Source organism: Coffea arabica, chromosome 5e (genome assembly GCF_036785885.1).
Source record: "Coffea arabica cultivar ET-39 chromosome 5e, Coffea Arabica ET-39 HiFi, whole genome shotgun sequence".
NCBI lineage: Eukaryota > Viridiplantae > Streptophyta > Magnoliopsida > Gentianales > Rubiaceae > Coffea > Coffea arabica.
In genome coordinates, this window is record NC_092318.1 from 51,939,615 (window position 1) to 51,962,358 (window position 22,744).

Below are 22,744 nucleotides of genomic sequence, written 5' to 3' on the forward strand. Positions count from 1 at the left end.
AAACTAATACCATCACCAATAAATATGTAGACCAAGTAGTAGGCTTCGCAACTAAGTTTAACTCCACACGATATAAGAGGCTGAATCAGTGTGTGTGTGGTATAGCTAAATGAATTGTCTAGGTTATGAAAGTTGATTGATTTATGTGCTCAAGGAGAAAGTGTGTGCCCATTGGACGGAAAAAAATAGACAATACTAGTATTAAATACAGTAGTAGCAATTAGAGCAAATACAAATTAACTTAATTGATAAATACAGTAGTAGCAATTAGGGCCAATACAAATTAACTTAATTGATAACGTTAAGTCAATTTCTCGTTCGAGGTCGTATGCAAGCATTAAATTGGTGGGATATTTCTAATCTATAATAGTGACTCGAGCTAAATTCAGCTTAATCTTTTCTTTAGGAACAAAAAAAAAAAACAACTACGGATTTCTATATGTAACTATGTAGGAGTTTTGGATTTGTTAAAACGGATTAAAATATGTATAAAAGGTGGATGGAAGGAACTGAACCTCCGCGCTATAAAATAAAATGTATGTGCTGCTAATGCTAAAGTACGACATAGTAATATTAGTGCTATTGACCACAGATTCTCTTCCAAGCCTCCGGCCCTCACCTCATTGAACTCTTTGAGTTGTGACCAGCACCGAAAGCAATTCAAGACAGAGACCTCAAAACTCATCATTTTCTACCCGTCATCGACTTCGACTTCCATGGTTTGCTTCTGCTTTTTGGTGGATCAGAAGAGGATGGTAAGGCGGTGCAAGCCGGTGGCAGGGTCGTGTTCGCGGTGCGGTCGCGGGGCAAGCGTGGCCGAAATGCGAACTTCCACGAGATTCTGTTACATTCCATTTTATTGGAAATCTTGGAAGGCGATCATATGCAGCTTCTGTGGAGCCGTTCTCAAATCCTACAGATAAACAACTCTTTCTTACCCTGTGGTGCGGGTGCCTTTCTTGTGCACAATTTGTATATTGAGCTAGAAGCCAAGTGATCATGATCAGATTGATGCTGATCATTCTTGGAAAGTCACATCGAGCTGCTACTTTCTTTAGTAATCATGGAACTTCAGGGTTAAGCATCGCGTTAAGGGGAATAAGGAGGAATGTTTCTTGGACAGTACAGCACCCACTGAAAGAATCTAATACTCAGTTTGCCGGATGTTCTCAAACTTTGAGTTGAAGAGAAGAGGAGAAGTACGGGCCCTTTTTTTGTTTGTTTTTTTCCCCCTAACCAATATCTGTATTTCATATAAGTACTTTCTTTATCTCTTATTTTTCGTATCAGAAATTTCATCTGCTAATCCCTGATCAGCATATTTACCCAAAAAATTTCTTTCTGCTCCCCCTAATTTCTGGGTTAGTGGAAACGAAGAAAAGTGTCAATCCTCGACCTCGAGAAATATTTTGACAGTTGAATACTAGTCATCCTCAGGTTTTACCATGGTGGTTCGTTAATACAAGAGCAAAAGGTTTACCTTCTCAACAATGCTTTTTTTTGCTGTATCAACATACTATCAGTATACTTACTAATCCAAATACCATTATAATGTCTTCAACAACACCTTTTATCCGGTTAGTGCTGAGGTTTGAATTGAATAGCTAACAATGAACTGCTGTGCCTGTACCCTTTCTCAACATGATTTCAATGTGCTTTAGTTATATATTCTTCTCTCCCTTCTGTGTTTTTATTTATTTATTTATTTATTTATTATTCCCTTTTATAATTCTACATCATAAATGTTATTAATTACCACCGTATTGAAATTTCTCTTTAATTATACCGAATCTAAGCACAGAAGACCATCTAGAATGCCATTATGATTTAGGCAGGGTCGTGTAAGATACCCCCTCCGTCCCACTTTGATAGTTCTGTTTCTTTTTTCACACAATTTAAAAAAAAGTAGTTAATTTTGTTAGAAAAGTAAATTTAGATTGCTATTTTTCTAAAATACCCTCACATTAAATAGAGTACAACTTTATGGGAACTTGAATTTATGGTAAAAAAAAGAATCAACTCTCATTAAATGGGGTAGGTTTATAGTAACAATAACTTACATTGAATAAGGGCATTTTAGAAAAATTAAAATACAACTACATTCTTTAATTGGAAAGTGGACTACAATTTGGAACAGACAAAAAAGGAAAATAGAACTATCAAAATGGAACGGGTATATACTAGGCTTAGGCGTTAAGGTTCGTACAAACATGAGTTGTTTAGAAGGCTGGAGCATTGGCTTGGTCCCCATCGCAAACCTAAAATCCTAATTATAGTTGTGGAGTTTTCCAGCGCTGATATTAAATTAAAATTTGCTTGACAGAGCTTTTTTTTTTTCCTCCCAAGATTAGGAAGGAAACGACAAATTTCATTGTCAAGAAACTCTGCCATTCTAAATTTTTCTAATATCATCTCCAAACAAACCAGCAAGATATGTCAGAACTAGACTCCATGTCTTCGTCTTGGAGGTGGGATTGTACAGACATTTACTAAATTCAAGAGATATGATGTACTTTTTCGTTTCAAGGTTTAGTTAAAAAAATAAGTCACGCTTTCACTCGAAACTATCTCATCATGTGGTTTCATATTCGAATATTTTTGACGGTTTTGGAAATAGAATTTATACTTTCTTCAACTTAGTCCTACATCGCAAAATGATTATCAGTGGGTAAAACTATAGAAAATTTTCACTAAGAAGATACTTTCTAACAATCTAGAACACACACAAATTATTATTAATTAGTAAACTAAAAAAAAAAAAGAAGAAAGTTGAGTTAATTCTTTGACATGAGGAGTAAAAAGGAACAAAAAAAAAAAAAGGAGAGACTTTTGGTAGCATTTGGTAATTCAAAAACGGCCAGTGACAAAATAAAATGTGTATTTGACTTGACCCAAAAAGAAATTAATTCGAGGAAAATTATCAGAAAGAGCGGCTCACGTGAATGGCGGTGCTAACGTTTTGAACTTTCTCCTACATTCTAGTCTTGTATCAGAGGATAGGCTGTCATTCTTACGTGTTAGTACTTAATTCCTCTTTACAACTCGACAAAATTAATACCAAACGTACATATGACAAATAGATTAATAGTACTAGTTTTTATCATCTGACGTCTTGGGCCTCCCACCCGACTCCTCTAACCATCTTGATCCTGCAATTTTCGATTAATGCTGGCTTGGGCAGCAAATGAGACGGACTTCGGGTTTTTAAATGTTTTTGACATATCTACATGGATTGTCACCGACTGCTCGAGTTGCTATTAGTTTCAACCTTGATATGGATTCGATATGTAACGCTCCGGCCCAAGGCTCCTAGTTGACGAGGGACCGGGTTTCATCAAGTCAAGTCGAATTTGAATATGCACCATTTAATTTCAATTCGAGTTAAAATAATCGAACTCGAATTTGTGGAATTTTGAGAAGTCAAATTCAAACTCGAATTAGATGTCATATTCCTCTTACTCGAATTTAAAGTCTAATCGTGCTTACCTAATAAAAATTAGTATTTTATATATAATTTTGAAGAAAGGATATAATTGACGTTTCATATTGTTACATATAAAAAATTATATGTGTGTGTCTATATATATATATATATGTATGTATGTATATAGAAAGTTGAATTAGACTCGTTGAACATATGAGCTTAGGAATATAATACTCGAACTCAATTCGTATGTATTATCGAGTAACTCGAATTCGATTAACATCAAACTTGAGTCGAGTGGTTGACTGAGTTACTCGTGAGTTTGACTCGAGTAGTTTGGTCAACTTGGAACCCTGCAAAAACCACCATTCACAATGTATGTCATATACACGATTGATGGTGTGATATGTGCATCATTTTTTTAATACCAAAAAATGGAGTTTTAGCATTATTAGGAGAAGATTTTGAAAAATAAAGGGAAAAAAATTCAATTTGTCATTTTAGCATTATTACGAGAAGAATTTGAAAGAGCAAAGGAAAAAAATCAATTTGTCAAATTTCCCTAGTGCATTGTTAAATCATCTTTTACCAAATTAATGTAAAAGAGCATCATGAAATTTAATCTAGTCATTGTCTATGTTATCATCATTCATGCAAATATATATTGATTGACAATCGCTAAACTACGTATGTGAGGCTACACAATGATCACCGTTGTGCACGTCATGTGTCAAAATCAGACGAATTCCGAAGAACTTTATTTCATCAGTCGTTATTTTTGTGTTCAATTGCAGATTTTACTGCAAAAAGTAAAATTACAGATAAATCGACCACACTGAATTTTAACACATAATTTGGATTCCTTGTTTTTGCTTCTGTTTTTGAAAAACTGTTTTTCACATTCCAAATGCTACAGTAAATGTGTATTTCCAAAACAACTCAAAAAATACCATATCCAAACATTATATCAAAAACAACTTCATATGTATATTTCAATTATGTATATTATATATATATTATATTAATTTATTTCATCAGTCGTTATTTTTGTGTTCAATTGCAGATTTTACTGCAAAAAGTAAAATTACAGATAAATCGACCACACTGAATTTTAACACATAACTTAGCCCAAATTTTTTATTTTTAAAAAAGGTTTGCATACCCAAGCCCAATCTGTCGACCCGCCCTTTCGGCCCAAAACAAAAATTGGATTAGCACTTATTTTTGGGGTACAAAAGAATTTATGGTTTCCTCGAACAAGAACTTTTTCTGTGATCAAAACGGAGCATCAGCAGTACTCTGGTTGGACAGGGGAAGATGATGATGGCCTTATCCATTGCTGCTGCTGTTGCCTCCCCAGCTCATCATCCAAAGCAAACTCTAAAACCCCTTAAACCCCTTAAGCCCATACTTGGTCTTCCACTTCGCATAAGTAGCCGGCTCTCAGTTCCCAAGCTTCATCTTTCCGACCACCCCTTTGTCCCTGAGGTACAATAATTTAGACTAAAAGGCAATTACTTTGAAGCAACTATGTGTTGCTCGTTGCAAGAAAATGCTACTTTTGATTTGTCATGAGTTGAAATGGGCAGGTTGAAAGAGCAGTGGATTCGTTGCACTCGGAGTTCAGAGCTGTGGATAATCTGGTGGCCCGCAATACTGCTCGTGTTCTCAAGGCTTTTCAAAATGTCCGGGTCGGATCTCATGTAAGGAGAAAATGCTCTCCTTCATTCTTCTTCTTCTTCTTCCTTTCTTTTTTTTTTTGAGGATTTTGGTGGGATTTTAGCCACAATGCAGAATGATGCTTATGTCTCATACTGTTCTGGTTTATTTTCTGAATTTTGGCGCATGATTATAGTATAGTTACTTGCAAAGTAATCAGAGATTAGGACACAACTGACATTTTTTTGAAGCTTGAGTGAGGGTAATTAATAAAGTCAAGTCTTCAGCTTATCTTAACTTAAATTTGGCCTAGTTGGTTGTTTTCTTCTTTCTTTAACAGAAGTCATATTCTCGATTAGAAAGAATTCTCTGCTCCACGTTGTCGATTTTAAAGCCAAATTCCTAGTAATCGACCTCTCTTCTCTTCTCTGATTAAGAAAGACCTCTTCCACCTTTCATTGGACGTGTAGTCTGCTCTTTTTTCTTTTTTCTTTTCCAATGGGCTAAAACAAAAGTATTGGCAACATTTGTAGAATTTTAATCCACGTCTTTCAATCTATTTTGTCGTCATGAGAATCTTCAGAAAAAGTGTTATAAATCAGGGAAGTTTACATCTATTTCATACGGAAAGAGTCAGCACACATCAAATTGAGCAGTCTGTTCAAGTACTTGCCTGAGGCAGTGCCATGATTGTCAATTACGGGAATTTATGGTGCAATATTAAAATCTTCTTTGAAGTCAAAAGTTTGGTTGTATTTTTCTTGTGTAGAGGTGCTGAGTGGGAACCAGAGAAGGGAAAAGAGAAGTTGATTTTTTTGTAACGATTTCTATGAAAATGATTTCAGTATTTGTGGAAGCTAAGGAAAACATTACGAATATTTTAATATAGAATAAAAATATCAATATTTGTTTGAATAACTCAGAAATAGGAATTGTACCATTACACAATGCCTCTTACACATGGTTTTGCTGAGGCGGAACTGGAAAATTGCAACTTGCAGCTTACCGATGTTGTCATGTTTACAATTTATAAATGACTGCAAGATAAATTTAGCAAACATGGCAATCGTTCTATTCTCGAGTACCAGGAAACACCAGCATATGGGCACTTGTTGTCCTTGTTAAATTCCACGAAGTTAATTTGACTTTGCCAACCATTTTATTGGCATTAACTGTACATCTTGCACCTGCTTCAGCACTTTAGTAGTAGCACTGGCTATGGACATGAAGAAGCTGGAGGACGTGAAGCCCTTGACCAAGTTTTTGCAGAAATTTTCGGTGCTGAATCTGCCATTGTTCGAGCACAGGTTTACCCTGCATTGATTGTTAATATTTGTATGCTTCCATGTTAGATTGGTTCCTTAATTCTGTTAATGTTTTCGTTCATCAGTTTTTCTCAGGTACCCATGCCATTACTTGTGCTTTGTTTGCCTTCCTGAGGCCTGGGGATGAGGTTAGCAGTTCTTTCTCTTTTCCTTGTTTTTGAGTCTCAACCCAAAATCATAATACGGTTATGTTGATTTATTTATCAGCTTCTAGCAGTTGCCGGTGCTCCTTATGATACATTAGAAGAAGTTATTGGAATCAGGGACTCTCATGGAGTGGGCTCTTTGAAAGATTTTGGAATAGAGTATAGAGAAGTCCCAGTATGTTGCTGTTCTCGTTCTCATGCACGTATGTGCATGTTGTAAAGTTCTATTCTTCTGATTTTTTACTCATTGGACCATGCTCAGCTTAAGGAGGATGGCAGCCTTGATTGGGATGCACTTAAGCTTGCTGTAAAATCGAAGACTAAATGTGCACTCATTCAGAGGTCGTGTGGTTACTTATGGCGTCACAGTTTGAGTGTTACTGAGATAGGAAGGGCCATAGACATTATCAAGGTAAACCTTCAGAAGTTCCACTAGATGATATGATCCTACTCTGTGGACCAAGTAATCAATAGCTATCAACGATGAGTAAGGATGTGAAGCATAAGTCCTATCATTGTGTCCTTGCAACACTTAGAAATTAAATTGGAGTTACATTGACACTGTTAATGTGATATCCTCTTGACGTCTTTGACAATTGCCTGAATGAGCTAAATCTTCCTGTAGATTTGCTAAACCGTGAATTATTTAAGATTCTTACTGAACTTTTCCATTGTTAGCCTCTTCATTTTGTTTTCCTGTTCATGAAGGATTTGTACGTGCAGGTGCAGAACCCTAACTGTTTGGTCATGGTTGATAATTGCTATGGTGAATTTGTGGAGAATATTGAACCTCCTATGGTTGTAAGTTGAAAGATTTTTTTTTAATCGTCTCATTTACATTCTTGTTGAGGTACAAGTAAATTAAGTGAACTGAGGGCAGGGTGCAGATCTAATTGCTGGGAGTTTGATAAAAAATCCTGGTGGAACAATCGCTCCTTGTGGTGGTTATGTTGCTGGTAAGAAGAAATGGGTGGAAGCAGCAGCAGCTCGTCTCTCAGCTCCAGGACTTGGTGTTGATTGTGGTTCAACACCTGGTGATATAATGCGAACTTTTTTTCAGGGTTTATATCTTTCACCTCAAATGGTTGGGGAAGCAGTTAAGGTGCATTATCTTTCGAATTATGTGAATATCATGTTTTGACCTTTCCAACCTTGAATAATGGGTTTGTTTTGTCTACAAGGGAAGCTTTTTGATTGCTGAAGTCATGACAGATAAAGGATACAGGGTGCAGCCTCTTTCTCGGATTCCACGTCATGATACTGTGCAGGTTTGTATATGGATATCAGTGGTGCATCTCTATTCTGTTGTATCTGTGATAGAAGATGATTGCTCATATTCTTCAAGTGCACACCTTTGAGTTGATTTCAAACATGTAATTCTACGGTATGGTCGACGGCTAGTCTAGCAGCTCCATTTGCAAGTGTTGTTTTGTGCAACAATTCATGGGACCTCTAATGTTGATAATTCTATCCCTAGATATGATTGAAAGGAATTGGTGCACCACTGATGCACATGTGATACTTCTTAGGCTGTGCAACTTGGAAGCCGTGAACTTCTGCTTGCTTTCTGTGAAGCTGTGCAAAGAAGCTCTCCAGTAGGTTCCTTCACTCGGCCAGTTGCAGGAGCAACTCCCGGCTATGCGTCGGAGGTAAATGCCAATTTCTGTCTTTTTCATCATGAACTGATTCAGGGAGACTTAGTATAGGGTTTGTACAAGCACATTGCTGAATGGGATTACTTAAATGTGTGAAAACAGGTGAACAAAAATGCTGTGAATCTGCAATTGGCTTATTTTATTTACCTCTCCAGTCTTAGGTGCACTTAAGTTGAATGCTATGTTCGTACTTACCACACATTGCCATAGCTCCCAAAGTAGCTCATACATAAACAAAGTCGTGACAAAACAGATCAAATCTTTCCTTGAATGTGTTCTTTTCCAATGTCTCTTCCTCCCAAAATCTCAGGAGACCACATAAATATTATGGTGTATTCTGGTTATTCAGCTTCGAATATAATTTGTCTGACTTTCTTTTCTGGGTATTTTTTATATGAATCTTCCTCTTATTTATTATGTTATTTCAATGCACTATTTAAGTGCCAATATTTGAAAAAAGTTGTTTGGATAGAGTATTATTCCAAATAATTATTTGGAATAATTACTGTAGCACTTTTTTGTGATGTGATGTATGTGCGATAAAAAGGTGGATTGGGAAATATGTTTATGATGCAAGCGAAAATTTTTTTTGGAAAAATTTGTTATCCAAACATTTGTAAATTTTGCAGATATATAAAAAAAATTTTAAAAAAATTTGCAGATATAGGCATAATGGGTTCTTATGATGACCTTTGTAGCATTTTCAATAAGAAACAAGAAAAATTTCGTCTTGGCTTTTATAGACATTCTTTCTTTTGGTGTAAGCAGTAAATCTGCTACCAAATCCAGGAATATAGTCTATACATCCACTTATGGTGTCTTAAGATTTCGGTTCATCATTTTGACATATTTCTGAAAAAGAAATCTGCAACTCTGACAATTACTCATGGTTTAGGTGATTTTTGCTGATGGGACGTTCGTTGATGGGAGCACAAGTGAACTCTCATGCGATGGGCCATTACGGGAGCCCTTCTGTGTTTTTTGTCAGGTTGGTGCACATGACCTCCATTATCCTCATTTTGGGATACCAAACTGGAGACATTTCCTTTAAGATATAGCAGCCTTGAAACATTTGACTTTGTTTAAAACGTCTACAAATCATGGAATGCTAAACTGCTTCTTCAAATAAATTTCAATGCAGGGTGGCACTCATTGGACACAATGGGGACTAGTTTTAGGGGAAGTTTTAAAACTTTTGTGATAGAGAGTTGGAATAATTAAGAAGGGTGCTTTGAAGCATGATCACGACATATTGGTATACCACATGAGGTTATAAGTGGCCATGAAATGACAGCCAGCCTAAAAAGGACTGTTCATTTGCTGTTATGACGTGATCTTACAATCAGCTGGAATAAGGTAACGGACCTAATGAATAATTTTCTGCCGTGCAATACTCTAAAACATGATTCATGATCGTTTTAATCATCTAAATTTTGGGCTTGACCTTTCTATATGTCTTAGGCTCTACCGGTGGGAGAACCATAAACTTGGTCGGAGTCTTTTGAGTATATTGGCAGAGGCAGGAAAATAGTGGTTATCTGATTGTTCTTTAGCTACCAATTTTGAAAAGTTGTTTCCCTGTCTTTAGCTCTTAGCCCAGCTTTATGCTGGTTTTGGGTGGCAACATTATAGGGTAACCATGACCTTAGATGTTACATGATAAACATGATTGCTTCCCTGTTATATCTGGTAACAAGAGGGAATAAGTGTTGATTCTGGCATAAAGCCTGTTTCTCTCTTTTGGTATTAAGAAAGAAGCCAATTAAACAGGTTCGTGTACCCTTAATATGGTAATAGTACTTGAGAACAGAGACGGGAATAATAGTTCATGGAGGAAAGTTTTAATTTTAAGCAGTGTGATGGAAAGGGATATGGATGTTGGATCCATTTGGCATCTTCTTTGACTGTTTGTGCATGTAATAGTTATTGTTTGATTCGTTTCTGGTTAAAATTGTCAGGGTTGTGGCTGCTTCATGAAGCAACAAAATGTTCAAGAGATATTCATATCTCAGGTGGTGGATAATTACAATCTGGCAGTCTCTATTTTCTTCTCCACCTCCCCAAAACCCCCTCCTTTCTTGATATTTTTCTGCAGCATATGCTCAATTTTGTCTCCACACATTCTTCTAGAAACTTGTCTCTCTCTTTTTTTTTTTTAAAGATATATATTCTCCTAGAAATGTTAATGTGTCGGCAGCAAAATTTTTTAGCAAATTATAATGCAGGAGATTTGGGGTATCCCAATTTTGTTTCAACATGAAAAAATCTCCCTTCTGGTTTCAAGTTTGTTTGTTGTGTTGTAGTAGTAGTTTACTTCCGTTATCCTACTACAAACTCCAGAAAGTAATTATAAATCCGGTCCAATTTGTGTCAAGTTTTTTTGGTTAGCACATCATCAAAGGCACACTTTTCACTTAGTCAACATCACACCATTGAGCAAAACTTATAATTGTGTGAAGCACAGATTCAAGAAAGACTCGAAGCATTTTTGGTAAACCAGATTGGCTTCCTATCTACCTGTGATAATCTAATCAAATCCCTCCAGTTGCTTCTACATTTTCAAGGAAATTGTTTCAAGAATTCGTAGCAAATAATTCAGGAAAAGAAACGAGCATGAATACTCGAGACAGACTTCCATATGGTCCACTTTTGGTTTCGTGTAGCGTCTTTTTGCTTTGTTGTTAGCGTATAATACTCTCTTAATGGTTGAATGATCGCTGTCTTCCCCGCTGTTCCTTTCAAGACGTGCCCAAAAATGAGAAGCATGCAGCATCTCTATCAAATCTTCAATCTGATTCTTGCAGCCATACGGAAAACCTTCATTTTCATTTGTATTCGTCCCTGATCCCCGACAAAAGGGAATATTAGATCGGTTCCCTTCAGGTTTTGCATAATTACAAAATTTTCCCTTTTAAAAGTTCCGAAGTGAGAATAGGTCCATGTAATATTGAATCAATTCTTAACCACAGATTCCTCAGTGAGTAACGTTACATTTGTATTGAATCAATTATTTCTATCAAAGTATCAAAGTTCTCAGCTACCTAATGCCAATTAAACTCAAATAATTAGTAGTCGAACTTAAATTTTAAGTAAAAGCTTTTAGAATATGATCATTTATACACGTGTAATGTAATAGATGTTAAAAAAGTAACAATACGGTAAACTTGATGAGTCCGCGACTCAAGTCAACTTGAACTTCTGGATCGATCTGCCTTGAGCATTTCTTTTGGTCAGTTCACTCAAACAAGGACATGATTGAAAGTAGGAAACTTAATTGGGAGTAATTAAAATTTTAGTAAGAAGAAGGGACGGATTTAGTCCAAATAACGTCTCGAGATCAGCAACAATAAATAATACCGCGAGTACTTACTCAGGATTCAGGAGTACAACGTGGGGTGGGACCGACGCTTACGATTGCTATACGATTCTTCAGCTACTGTTGAAGGCGCGTTTTTTCAATCGTTAACAAGTCCAAATTTTCTTTGTTTGTCAGTTTTCCCCACTTTTCTTTCGGAAATTCCCAAGCTGTAGTTGGACTTATTCACGTACAAATGGGTTTTTAAAGAAATTCGTTCTGAAGTAGTGGTTGATAGGGGGTAGAGGAGTAATTTTATGTTTCAGACTTGCACAGGCCCACAGTTCGTCGTTGCACATCTACTTGTTATCATATCAACCCATTTCAGCTTTGATTGCATTCATCTGTTGATCAATCGCAGCTGGAAAGTGGCAACCCTGTAAGTGCAATTCTTGAGAACTCTCCGTTTTACATCAATTTTGAGGTTGGCTCGTGTAATCTCTCATTTTTGTGATAAATCAGAGAACTTGAAGTAAAATTTTGTCTTGAAATGAGCGATTCTTGTGTAAGACTGGGAAAGTTTAAAATCTGCTGTGCACTGAATGTGTTGACTTTGTTGATGTGCCATAGTTGATGTTTTATATTGAGAAGATTTAAACTGATGATTGTTAAAGATCCTGTTCTTTTCTTGCAAATCAACTCATGAAACTTGAGCTACATTCAGAAGATTTTAAGTGATTATTGTTACCGATCATGTTCTTTGCTTGCAATTAGCTTATGAACTTTGAGCTCTATTGAGAAGATTTGGGGTTAAGCACAATGAAGTGGATAATTCCTGAAGAAATTATCCAGCTCATGTTGGCTTCCCTTTTTTTTATTATATATATAAAAAAAAATTGAACCTTTTGCAGTTTCAGAAGTGCTACGATGAGCAAATGGCTCGAGACTTGAATCATAGGAACTGCAAGAAAAGCTTTTATGAGGTAGTTGGTTAGGCAACTGTGAGTGTTGAAGAACTCTTTGGGGAAAGCCGGGGTCTTATGAGCGTGAGGAGACTTCTTTGATCGTATGTTTAAGTAATTTCATTGGGTGTATGTTATCACCGTTGGTTTTCAGATTAAAGGCTGCTCAACATTGACCCATGGTTGAGCGAGTCATTGCATTTCGATATATTTCTGGTTAAAAAATTTTCTTTCTAGAGTTGAGCTGCATTGTTGGCTCTGTATCTTTCAAAAATCTGCACAGTGATTGACAAAAGTTGCATGATGGAGCAGCGATCTGTTAAATAATTTTGGATTAGCATACTTCTACATTTAGATGAATATCAAATGTTCCAGTGTTGATTAGTTGCTATATTACGCCATGAATGTTGAATATTACAACCTCAGCTGCGATGTTGATTTATGATTCTGGATGTAATTGACAAGAACTAAAATCTTTTACTGCTAATGATTTTTCATTTTCTCCTTTCGAGTTACAGATATAGCCAAAATGGATCGAGGTCAACTCACCTTCATGGGATCTACTGTATGTGTTATGCTCACCCTGCATTTCACCATACAGCTTCTGACGCAACACTTCATGTCTTGGAAAAAGCCAAAGGAGCAAATAGCCATAGTTATCATCATCCTCATGGCTCCCATATATGCCATTGACTCATATGTTGGCTTGTTAGATCTTCTTGGAAGCAAACCATTTTTCACTTTCTTAGAATCTGTCAAAGAGTGCTACGAAGCTCTGGTAAGCCGTTTTGTAGCCAAAGAGCAGATTGTCCACCATCTGGTTTTGTTTTCTCAGTTTCTTGGATCTATGGTACATTTGTACTCCTGCATTTCATTCCAATTTTGCTAACTTTCTCTTTTCATTTTACATAGGTGATGGCTAAGTTCTTGAGTTTGATGTACACATACTTGAACATATCGATAAGCAAAAATATTGTGCCAGATGAAATTAAAGGACGGGAGATTCACCACTCCTTCCCAATGACACTTTTTATGGTAGGGTTGTTTGATTTCAGTTCAATTTTTTGTTTAGTCCTGGCTTGTTTTTGGCAGAAACATCTTTCCCACAGTGAAGAACGCGGTTTGAGTGTGCAGATCTTTTTTAAAAATAAGTATGCTGAGTGTTGCTTGCAAGGGATGAGAAAAAATAACAAGTTGTGCAAAAGGTTACTGTATCTCTTGCTTTAGCAATTAGATGTAGAGCTCACGATGGGTTGCTTTCTTGTTTAATAGTTGTTTCCTTAAGATGAGTCAGTTTCTGAAGGGCCACACACCCATGATTGTTTACAGTCACTAATTATAAACTGTCAGTATGACTAATTAAGCTCCGTATGCCAATCGAAAGGCACTGAAGATCATGGCCACTTGAGCTCTATCACTTGGTTATCTATTGTTCCTTGATCTCATGGCCAATGTCACATGCCTAATCTGCTGTTTATATCTATTGCAGCCTCACACTACCCGTTTGGACCATAATTCACTGAAGCTTCTCAAGAATTGGACGTGGCAGTTTGTTGTCCTTCGCCCTGTGTGCTCCGTCTTAATGATTGCTCTTCAATTGCTTGGCTGGTATCCTGATTGGGTCAGCTGGATATTCACCATGATTCTAAATGTATCCGTTTCATTGGCATTGTATTCCCTTGTGGTTTTCTACCACGTTTTTGCTAAAGAGCTGGCACCACACAAACCCCTTGCGAAGTTCTTATGTATAAAAGGGATTGTTTTCTTCTGCTTCTGGCAGGTAAGCTTGCCACAGTACCTGTCATAAAGTTGCTCATAACTTTAGTTTGAAATGGAGAACAAACTATATTGCTTTTTATCATGCATGGAAGAAAGACTATTTCCACAATTGTCTATAATTATGGGCATATTTGGTAATGTACTGCTGGTAATTAGTCTGGTTTGTCTTCTTATAATGTTCTGGGGCTATTACAAGTAACTTGTGGAAGTTCTTCAAGGGGCTTGTAAGTAGTTGCTAGGACACCTCTTAGCCTGTTTTGACAGCCATTTTTTCTGTGTGGCATTGGTGCATCTTGCTTTCATGTCATTGTTCTTTGTCACACCTTGTGCTAATTAGCCGCGCAACTTGAGCATAAATATACAAAAGAAAGCGATACTGCTACAATTAGGCTTAAATGTAATGAGCTCGGACAGGGTACAACTGAGTGGTTGAATAGGAAGTGCATAGCATACCTTCTACTTTCCTTTTTGCAAGTGATGAACTATCTAGTTTCCATATATTTGTTAAGCCAGCAAATTTTATCGCTTTTGCAGGGTTTGCTACTCAGTGGTCTTGTGTCCGTTGGCATAATCAAATCTACTCATTTCTGGCTTGATGTGGAGCATCTTCAGGAAGCTCTTCAGAATGTCTTGGTGATTGTGGAGATGGTTTTCTTCTCCATTGTTCAGCAGCATGCATATAGTGCTGAACCGTACCGTACTTACTCAGTTTCGGGTTCTGGAGACAAAAAAAATGAGTAAATGAGTAAAAGAAATTTTGAAGGTAATTTTGGGGCATCTCAGTTCCTCTCTGTATTTTGTCTGGAGATTTTTTGTGATGTTGCCTATCTTTAAGCTGGAGATGATATTACCCTTAATTTGGGATACCATCAGCATCTTAGCAAGAGTAGTGGGATTGCAATATATTATTTCTAATTCCTGATTATACTGTGCTAATTAGTTTTATTTACATTTCTCTTGCGTTGGTAATAAATTATTGGATGCAGAATAGAAATAAGTAAGATGGTGAAGGTGATATTTGTGGTGTTCGCCATCCTTCTGTCATTTTAATGCTTCTATCATGAGGATATTTACTCAATAACTAATAGGCGTCAACAGTTGCCTTTACTAATGAAAAATGAGGCAGATAATTAAACATAAGAGATTGGGACTTGGGATAATTTGACAATATTTCTGTTTAAATATCCTTGTCTGTTTTCCCAATCATTTCCTTTCTGTTTCTTTACTCCAGAGCTTCCTTGTAAACAGCCATATAGCTGGTCTTCTACACTTCGCTTCCTCATCTTTGGTCCTTAGTTCAATTTGTCCAATTTATCTCTCTCTTGGGGGATTGTCATTGAGGGAAAGGTAATTCAGGTCTGCTAATGCTGCCTGCATCTAAAGCAGTCAAGTTCAGTAATGGCGCGCTTGACTAATGCAATGCATCCTTAGCAGCAAACAAGAGAAGAGACTGATATACTTGAAAATGTACGCTAATGAAAAGATCTGCTCTAGTTAGGATGCCTGGGAAAAGGCCTAAATTCCGCTCTTCACGTCCGCTAACTGTCATGAGATACCCGTAAAGGAAATGAGCAATGGTTGTATACCAAAACGACTAATGCAAAGTCAGTGGAGCATTGCGCTCATCATATGTTCATCAACAACGATGGGATTTTTCTTTGTTAATCACATTGAAAGAAGAATATAAATTTTGTACAGCAGAATCGGAGAGAAGTGAACAGATCAAATACGCTGTAGACAAGGGAGATTTTCTCTCTCTTTCAGTCTATGGAGACGACTCAGGCAAGGTATTGGGTTGGTCATCCATCGAGAGGAAGCACGCAACAACAAAATGGGAAGACTTCACGCTTAATGCCTATAACCCCAAGGCCATGATAATGAGAGCTCATGTTCCCCTTCCATCTCAGATATATGAACACAAAAATTTGGAAGGATGGATGGATCAAGCCTCGCATCCATTGTACTCTTGCTTTTTGATATGGTTAGAGATTTTCTCTCTAACCTTCCACAACTAATTATGATACAACCCGCATTTTCTTTGTCCAATAGTGAGAATATTCAAACTCGTCCACTACTCGATTGTTAATACATAGATTGTTGTTTTCTTTAAATAATTGCACGTATGTAGTTCTAAAGATCACTAGAAAATGTCCGAAGTAGGTTTTTTTTTCCTTTCCTGTGAAGCAAGACTTTTACTATAAATATACGTAAAAATATATAAAAAAAAAAGATTTATAACTCTCCTCATAAATTTGTAAAAGTTCTTAATGTGACTCTAGAATCAAATTTGACAAGTACTTACTAATACTTCCAATATCTCTAAAATATACTCTTTTGTTTTCTCTTTCCTCTTCTTCCTTTTTTTCACTCTAGGAAACTGAAGGTTTTGTTTTTTTTTCTTTTTTTGGGAAAAGAGAGGAGAGAGGGGGGGGGGGTTTAAATATAGTACAGGGCGAAAATTACAAAAGAATCTTTTCAAGGGTTCCATTTACAAATAATGGCAAAGACAAATTGGTTGGTATTCGGCCCAAAAGATGCCGTCCATCAATGAAAATGAACCGTGCTTAGAAGAAGACGATTCTGCACTGAAATCGCAACCCTTTCAGAAGTTGTGTTCCCTTTCCTCCGTCTCAGTAGCCGTTGGAGGAGCTTCTCAAAGCTCTCAGCTCATTCCCTCCTTTTTCATCACCTCTGCAAAATTCCCGCCTAAGTTACACTGATCTTCTCTTCATCTTTTCAATTCATCCTTCAAAACCCTAGCTATGAATTCCTCATGAAATGCTGCTCTTTTGTGCATTACATGCAAATACTCAAATGGGATTTTGAGCTTTTGGGCTACTGAGGTAAATATCCCGTTTTTCAGTTTTTCTATTTTTTATTTTTAATTTTTTTTGACAATGAGTTGTGCTTCGATGTTGCTACGTTCTATCAATTTGGGGGTTTTTGTGGAAAACGTAATTCTGGTGTGAAAATGTCAACTTTCCATAGTTTTTGTTTTAGAATCGTATGGTTTTGAATTTTTCACTCTCTGGGCTTACATAATATCTACTTGGATTAAGTATATTTGTTATTTCAGTTATCTTTTGAATCTGGTTTGGAAGTTTTGCTTGATTTTCTTTTACTTGTTTCAGTTTCAAGAAAATTTGTGTTGCAATTGAGGTGATGCCAGTCTGTTTAGGATTTTCCAGCGCAATTAAGAAATGTTAGTATGTCGAGAATAGTTGAATTTTGGAGGTGAAAATTTTGCAATAAAGAGAATGGCTAGTTCCACACTTTGGCGGATGTTGAAATTTCTGCTTTTTATATGGTTGCAATCTATTCTGATAAATTGGCCATCTTAGCTTGCTCTCAACACTTTAGCATTTTTAATTTTACTATTGCAAAAGCGGAATGACGGAAATCTCTTGAATTAATTTACAATAGCATGTTTCTTTCAAAATGTTTTTGAAAAATTAAAAGCTCTCTTTCGAAGCACCTTGCTGGCTGCTTCTCATAATCATCTTTCTTTCAGCTAGACAACATCAAGGTGACAGCACCTCAAAATGGATTTTGGCCTAAAAAAAGCTATATTGTGCTGAATTTAAGATTCCAGAATAAGTTGAACAGGTTTTAGCCTATTTTGTGGGAATTAGTTTTGGCATGCTGTAGTGGAAATATTTTGACGAGCAAATTCATCTGTTGAAGATGTCATGAGTTGATTGTGTGTGCTAGCCCAATTTGGATGATGAGGACGAATGATGATTAACATTTCCATGTCTTAGTTCTGATGATCAGTTTTGACGATAGTTTCAAGGTCTGAATGGCAACTGACACAGCACCAGATGAGAAAGTTCACACCCATGAAGAGAAGATTGAAAGGCTCGAGCACACAATTGACTACTTAAAGAAAGCAATTGAAGACCTACAGAGAAGTCAGGATGAACAAATGCAGCACTTTGAAGGTCGATTCCAAAAACTGGAAGGCATGCAGAGTTGCTCTACCTTGGCAAAGCAACCAAAAGAGTTTCGAGGTGAAAAAAACTTTTGTTACTCTTAAACGAGAGTTCACATAGATATTTTAAACCTTTACTTCTTCAATAACCAGAGTTGTAATGTACTGTAACTATGCAACAATATGATGCCTAGTTTTGGATTTAGGTACAAATTCCAATTTTAAAGTGAGGTTGTGTCGGACCATGAGGAACTATATGTATGTCGCTGTTGACTATCAGTGATCGCCAGGCAAAATTCTCTCTTTGGCATTAGTCATTTTTGTTTTGTATCTCTCTGCAGTAAAGCCTAACACGCAAGATGAAGTAGCATAAAAAGTTAGGTCCTAATCCCTCATTTTATTCTTTTGGATTCCTCAGAAAGGAATCTTATTGTATAATGGAAGATTGTAAGTTGTTGCCTTTTTCTTGCACCTATATAACTATCCAACTCAAGGAATTATCTTTAATGGGCGGGACTATCTGTGGTTGAGTACAAAATAGGAATGAATTTCCAGTGACCCACTTTATCACAAGAACCCATTATTCTCGAGGGTACATAAATGAGACTTACATGCTTTATCAGACACTTGCTAATATCTTATGCTTCCAGGACTAACATTTGATCTATTGTGCCCATGTAATAAAAGTTCATTTACCTACATCAAACAGTCGTAACTAAGATAAGAAATCGAATGTATCACTTAATTTGGGTTGCATTCTTTGAGAAGGATTCTCTCTCTGTATCAATGTTGTTTGTACTTGTGTGTTTGTTTATTTAGTGCAATAGTGCATTACAATGTGTTATACAAACTATGCATAGTGCTTCAAATTCATTCATTGAAGAGGATCGAACTGACTTATGACTTATGACTTATCCTTTACATTGGAAAAATGATCCAGTAGTTTGTCAAATTATGGTGCTACCTCTCTTCCATATTTTATGGCAAGATGAATTTGGAATGACGTTCTTCATGAAAATTGAAGAATTAATGGGTCATTGAGTGTCAAGCCTACACATAAATGGATATGATAGTGCTTTAATCATCATTTCTGTTTGGGAAAGTTCAAAATTTTTTCCTAGCAAGCAGCATAAATAGTATTTATGGAATAACAAATACCAATATTGGTCTTTATAGATCCTGGGTTCATGTTTCTTTATATGCTTAAATCCCTAATATATGTTGAAAGTATTGAAAAGTTGCACTAGATGAGTAAAAATTTATCTGGAAAGAAGAAGAAAACATGGACACTGTTTTTTTGACAAAATCAATTTCATTTTTCTGGTCATAGTGTAACATGGTTCAGAGGAATATTGAAGCCTGAGATTTGTCACAGTGGTGCCTTATGTAAAACTAGATTTAGATATGGATTTTTTTCTGATCTTAATACTCAGTTTTCATGTATGGAGATAGCTAACTATTTTCCAGGTACTAAAGTAGTGATGGACCGTGGGGCTAATCATGACTTGCATCCAGGACCCATAGATGAGTCTGTGCTGACTCTGCAGTATGATCATAGGTCCACAGCCATATGGCGTGGTCAAGAATTTGAGCCACTTACATGTAGAAGGTGTGATGGTGCATTCTGGCGATTAGGTGAATTAGATTCTCGTATACAGTGCTTGATGATCCAAGCTGGCTTCTATGGTGTGTATAAGGCGGGTCATATACAATTAGATCATGCTTTAATCACAGCACTTGTTGAGAGATGGCGCCAAGAAACTCACACGTTTCATCTTCCTGTTGGTGAGGCTACTGTCACTCTACAGGATGTCTCTATCATGTGGGGCCTCCCAATTGATGGTGAGCCAGTGACTGGGCATGATATAGCTCGGACCACAGAGGAGTGGCAAGAAATGTGTGAGGAACTATTAGGATTTAGACCGCCATTGAGTGCTTTTGACAGTGGGCGCCTTAAACTGAAATCCATAGAGGACCATTTTGAGGTTGAGCCATTACAGCCAGATGCCCCAGATCATGTAGTGCAATTCTTTGCTAGAGCACGCATACTACAGCTTCTTGGTGGTTTATTGCTGCCAGATGCATCAAATAATAAGGTAAAACTAATGTTTTTGCCTTTGTTAAGGGATTTTGAGGCAGCTGGCAAGCTTAGTTGGGGTAGTGCTGTCCTTGCTTCATTATACCGTGCTCTATGTCGGGCTACTAAATCAAATGTAGATGGTGTATGTGGGCCTCTAGTTCTTCTACAGGTTAGTATTTTACTACGATATGACTATGAACAATCACCAAATGTCATGCCTTGCTCGTTCTTGTTTCTCGTTTAAGAATGCTGTTTGAAAAACCTCATAGTTATGGGCATGGGAGAGAATACCGCTCATCCGTCCTGAGAGATTAGCCCCTCGACAGCAGCCACCATTTTTTGTGGGGGACGGAGATCAGCCTTTACCTGCTGGACCTTATGGCGCTAGGTATACAACTTGGTATTGTTGACAAAACGCTCTCAAGTTATTTTCTATTGACATTTTTACTTTATAAGAATGGATCTATTTGCAGGTGGGATGTTGGATTTAAGCTGGAAAAGGTGGGAATGCATGTCTTGGTTGTGTACAGGGACATGTTGGACTGCATGAAGGATGACCAGGTTTTTACAAAATTATGTTCTTAATCTACAACCAGTCTTTTTTACATTTCTGATACACTTTCTGATTGAATAAGCTTGTATCTCATTTATGTGTAAACAGAATATCATTTTCCCTTTTCACCTTTCTTCTATAAGGATTTTAAATTGCACACATTCTAATTATTGGAGTTGCTGCAGTTTGTATGGCAGCCCTATGCAGATATCATCACCAGTTTGCCTGACTGCTGCTTATCTGGACGTGATATTTGGCAAACAGTTTCACCTCTTATATGTTTTGATGTCGTAGAACTGCATTATCCAAACCGTGTGTTACGTCAATTTGGTCAGCACCAGGGTATCCCCGCCGAATGTGACACTATTAAGGAACTCCATTCCGTTGATCGACGGGGAAGACAAAACACTGATTGGGTCCAACACCACAAGCAATATGTGGACATGTGGGCAGACCGCCATGCCCGTGTAGTCTGTGAATCCCCAGTTGATGGTCCTATGGATTATTCAGATCCATATATGATTTGGTACAGGCGGATTACCCGTCTACTAATTGGCAACCCTGCAAATCGTACAGACAGTGGATACCAAGGAGTTGGGGGCGTTATTGAGCTCATGGTAAGATAATATACTAGGAGTTTTTGGTTCTGAAAATCATTATTTCATTGATTATTTAAATAGTTTGTTTTCAAAATGTGAACTTAGAGATTGGTCATTTGCACAGGCTCAGAGTTTACAACGGATCTATTATCGCTGTAGTGATGCAATAGATCAGGGGGGTGAAGTTTCCAGATCTGACATCCTGAGGGAAATCCAGGATTTATGTAAACATGCTCTAACTGGAGCTCATGAAGATCGACGCCTTACTCTGCGACCAGATCTAGCTCAACCAGCTCCAATAGCCGCTACCATTGTTGGTCCATCACAGGTTAAGCGGCGTAGACCCCGGAGAGGAGGAAAAATGGGATTATCAATTGGTGATCGACTAGCATTCAACTCTGCAGACATTTCCTCACCTTATGCGTCAACTCCATCTTCTTCACTGGCACCACCATACCATTCCCCAACACACTCTCATGAAGTCTTTACACCAGACGCAGAACCATATGTTGCGCTGTCTGCATCTGCAGCACCTGAAGTTGCTCATGAAGATTTTTCATCAGCTGAGCATTTAGTCACTGTGGGCATACCCGTAGAATCCAAGGTTGAACCAGACACTTCATTAGCTGAGCCTGTGGACACCATGAATGTAGCCACATCCGACGTTTCAAGACATGATTCTTCATCAATACCCCCAGTCCTGAATACCACACAGCCCAACATTTTAGAATTGGATAACATGGTTGGAGCAATTGCAACAGAGCCATCGACTGAGATGTTTGTTACACTGAACTCAACAGTCGAGGATGATTTAATTATGTCCTGTTTGGAGAATTCTCAGCGCCCAAAACTGAAGAAAAGAAAGGCCAAAAGTTGACAACTACAGAGAAGAACCCCAGTTCCCATCTTTTCTTTGCTAAAGTAGTTTGAAGTTGAAGTGAAGTAGAATCCTTCATTTCTGTTTGCAGAGTGAATATGTTAGTGGCTCTCTAATTATCCATGCATATTTTTTGGTTGTTACATGTAATTATGGTTCTTTTTCTTACAGCTGAGTTTCAGCTTTTTACTTTCTTTTTTTCTTTTATTAATTTCTTCTTCTTCAGAACCGTTACATTTTCTGTGAAGTATCATTTTCTTTCTCTGATCAGCATCTACAAGAGTCGAAACTGAATTTTATTGTACTTGACTACTTGCAAAGCATTTGTGGTTATTTAATCAGGCATTTGGTAATTGTGGTCAGAAAGAAATGACAAATGCCTAAATAAAGAAATATTCATTTCTAGATAAAGCCTTATAGAACCAACGGCCTTTGGACTGTTGGTCACTATAAAAATTT

The 22,744-nt window shown here is 37.1% G+C and overlaps 4 protein-coding genes across 16 annotated transcripts; all 4 read left to right on the forward strand.

Moving 5' to 3' along the window:
- The first annotated feature begins 475 nt into the window (after window positions 1-475).
- On the forward strand, window positions 476-1,679 carry LOC140006738 (uncharacterized). Its single transcript, XM_072049212.1, has one exon. It carries the CDS (start codon window positions 717-719, stop codon window positions 921-923), a length of 207 nt encoding a protein of 68 aa, XP_071905313.1. The 5' UTR covers window positions 476-716; the 3' UTR covers window positions 924-1,679.
- A 2,997-nt stretch (window positions 1,680-4,676) lies between these two features.
- LOC113688620 (uncharacterized) lies at window positions 4,677-10,464 on the forward strand. Of its 2 annotated transcripts, XM_072049213.1 has the most exons (13): window positions 4,677-4,912; window positions 5,014-5,127; window positions 6,280-6,390; window positions 6,474-6,536; window positions 6,616-6,729; window positions 6,817-6,966; window positions 7,278-7,355; window positions 7,435-7,656; window positions 7,736-7,822; window positions 8,084-8,203; window positions 9,105-9,197; window positions 9,351-9,565; window positions 10,168-10,464. In XM_072049213.1, the coding sequence occupies exons 1-12, from the start codon at window positions 4,742-4,744 to the stop codon at window positions 9,408-9,410; spliced, it is 1,383 nt and encodes a 460-aa protein (XP_071905314.1). In that variant the 5' UTR covers window positions 4,677-4,741; the 3' UTR covers window positions 9,411-9,565; window positions 10,168-10,464. The 2 variants fall into 2 exon arrangements, with proteins under 2 accessions (XP_071905314.1, XP_027062301.1); XM_027206500.2 differs by lacking the exons at window positions 9,105-9,197; window positions 9,351-9,565; window positions 10,168-10,464 and having other exon boundaries at window positions 8,032-8,169.
- Window positions 10,465-11,616: 1,152 nt separating this feature from the next.
- LOC113688070 (uncharacterized) lies at window positions 11,617-15,170 on the forward strand. 3 transcript variants are annotated; one of them, XM_027205709.2, is made up of 6 exons: window positions 11,622-11,943; window positions 12,416-12,570; window positions 12,985-13,244; window positions 13,379-13,501; window positions 13,956-14,246; window positions 14,780-15,170. In XM_027205709.2, the coding sequence occupies exons 3-6, from the start codon at window positions 12,996-12,998 to the stop codon at window positions 14,984-14,986; spliced, it is 870 nt and encodes a 289-aa protein (XP_027061510.1). In that variant the 5' UTR covers window positions 11,622-11,943; window positions 12,416-12,570; window positions 12,985-12,995; the 3' UTR covers window positions 14,987-15,170. The 3 variants fall into 3 exon arrangements, with proteins under 3 accessions (XP_027061509.1, XP_027061510.1, XP_027061511.1); XM_027205710.2 differs by having other exon boundaries at window positions 12,416-12,550; XM_027205708.2 differs by lacking the exon at window positions 12,416-12,570 and having other exon boundaries at window positions 11,617-11,943.
- Window positions 15,171-16,578: 1,408 nt separating this feature from the next.
- Window positions 16,579-22,589, forward strand: LOC113688189 (serine/threonine-protein phosphatase 7 long form homolog). 10 transcript variants are annotated; one of them, XM_027205913.2, is made up of 8 exons: window positions 16,715-17,088; window positions 18,007-18,255; window positions 18,383-18,466; window positions 19,644-20,425; window positions 20,526-20,644; window positions 20,730-20,817; window positions 20,995-21,426; window positions 21,533-22,589. In XM_027205913.2, the coding sequence occupies exons 4-8, from the start codon at window positions 19,658-19,660 to the stop codon at window positions 22,283-22,285; spliced, it is 2,160 nt and encodes a 719-aa protein (XP_027061714.1). In that variant the 5' UTR covers window positions 16,715-17,088; window positions 18,007-18,255; window positions 18,383-18,466; window positions 19,644-19,657; the 3' UTR covers window positions 22,286-22,589. The 10 variants fall into 10 exon arrangements, with proteins under 10 accessions (XP_071905317.1, XP_027061708.1, XP_071905315.1 ...); XM_072049216.1 differs by having other exon boundaries at window positions 16,579-17,088; window positions 18,383-20,425; XM_027205907.2 differs by lacking the exon at window positions 18,383-18,466 and having other exon boundaries at window positions 16,714-17,088; window positions 17,757-18,255; window positions 19,629-20,425.
- The last annotated feature ends 155 nt before the right edge of the window (window positions 22,590-22,744 follow it).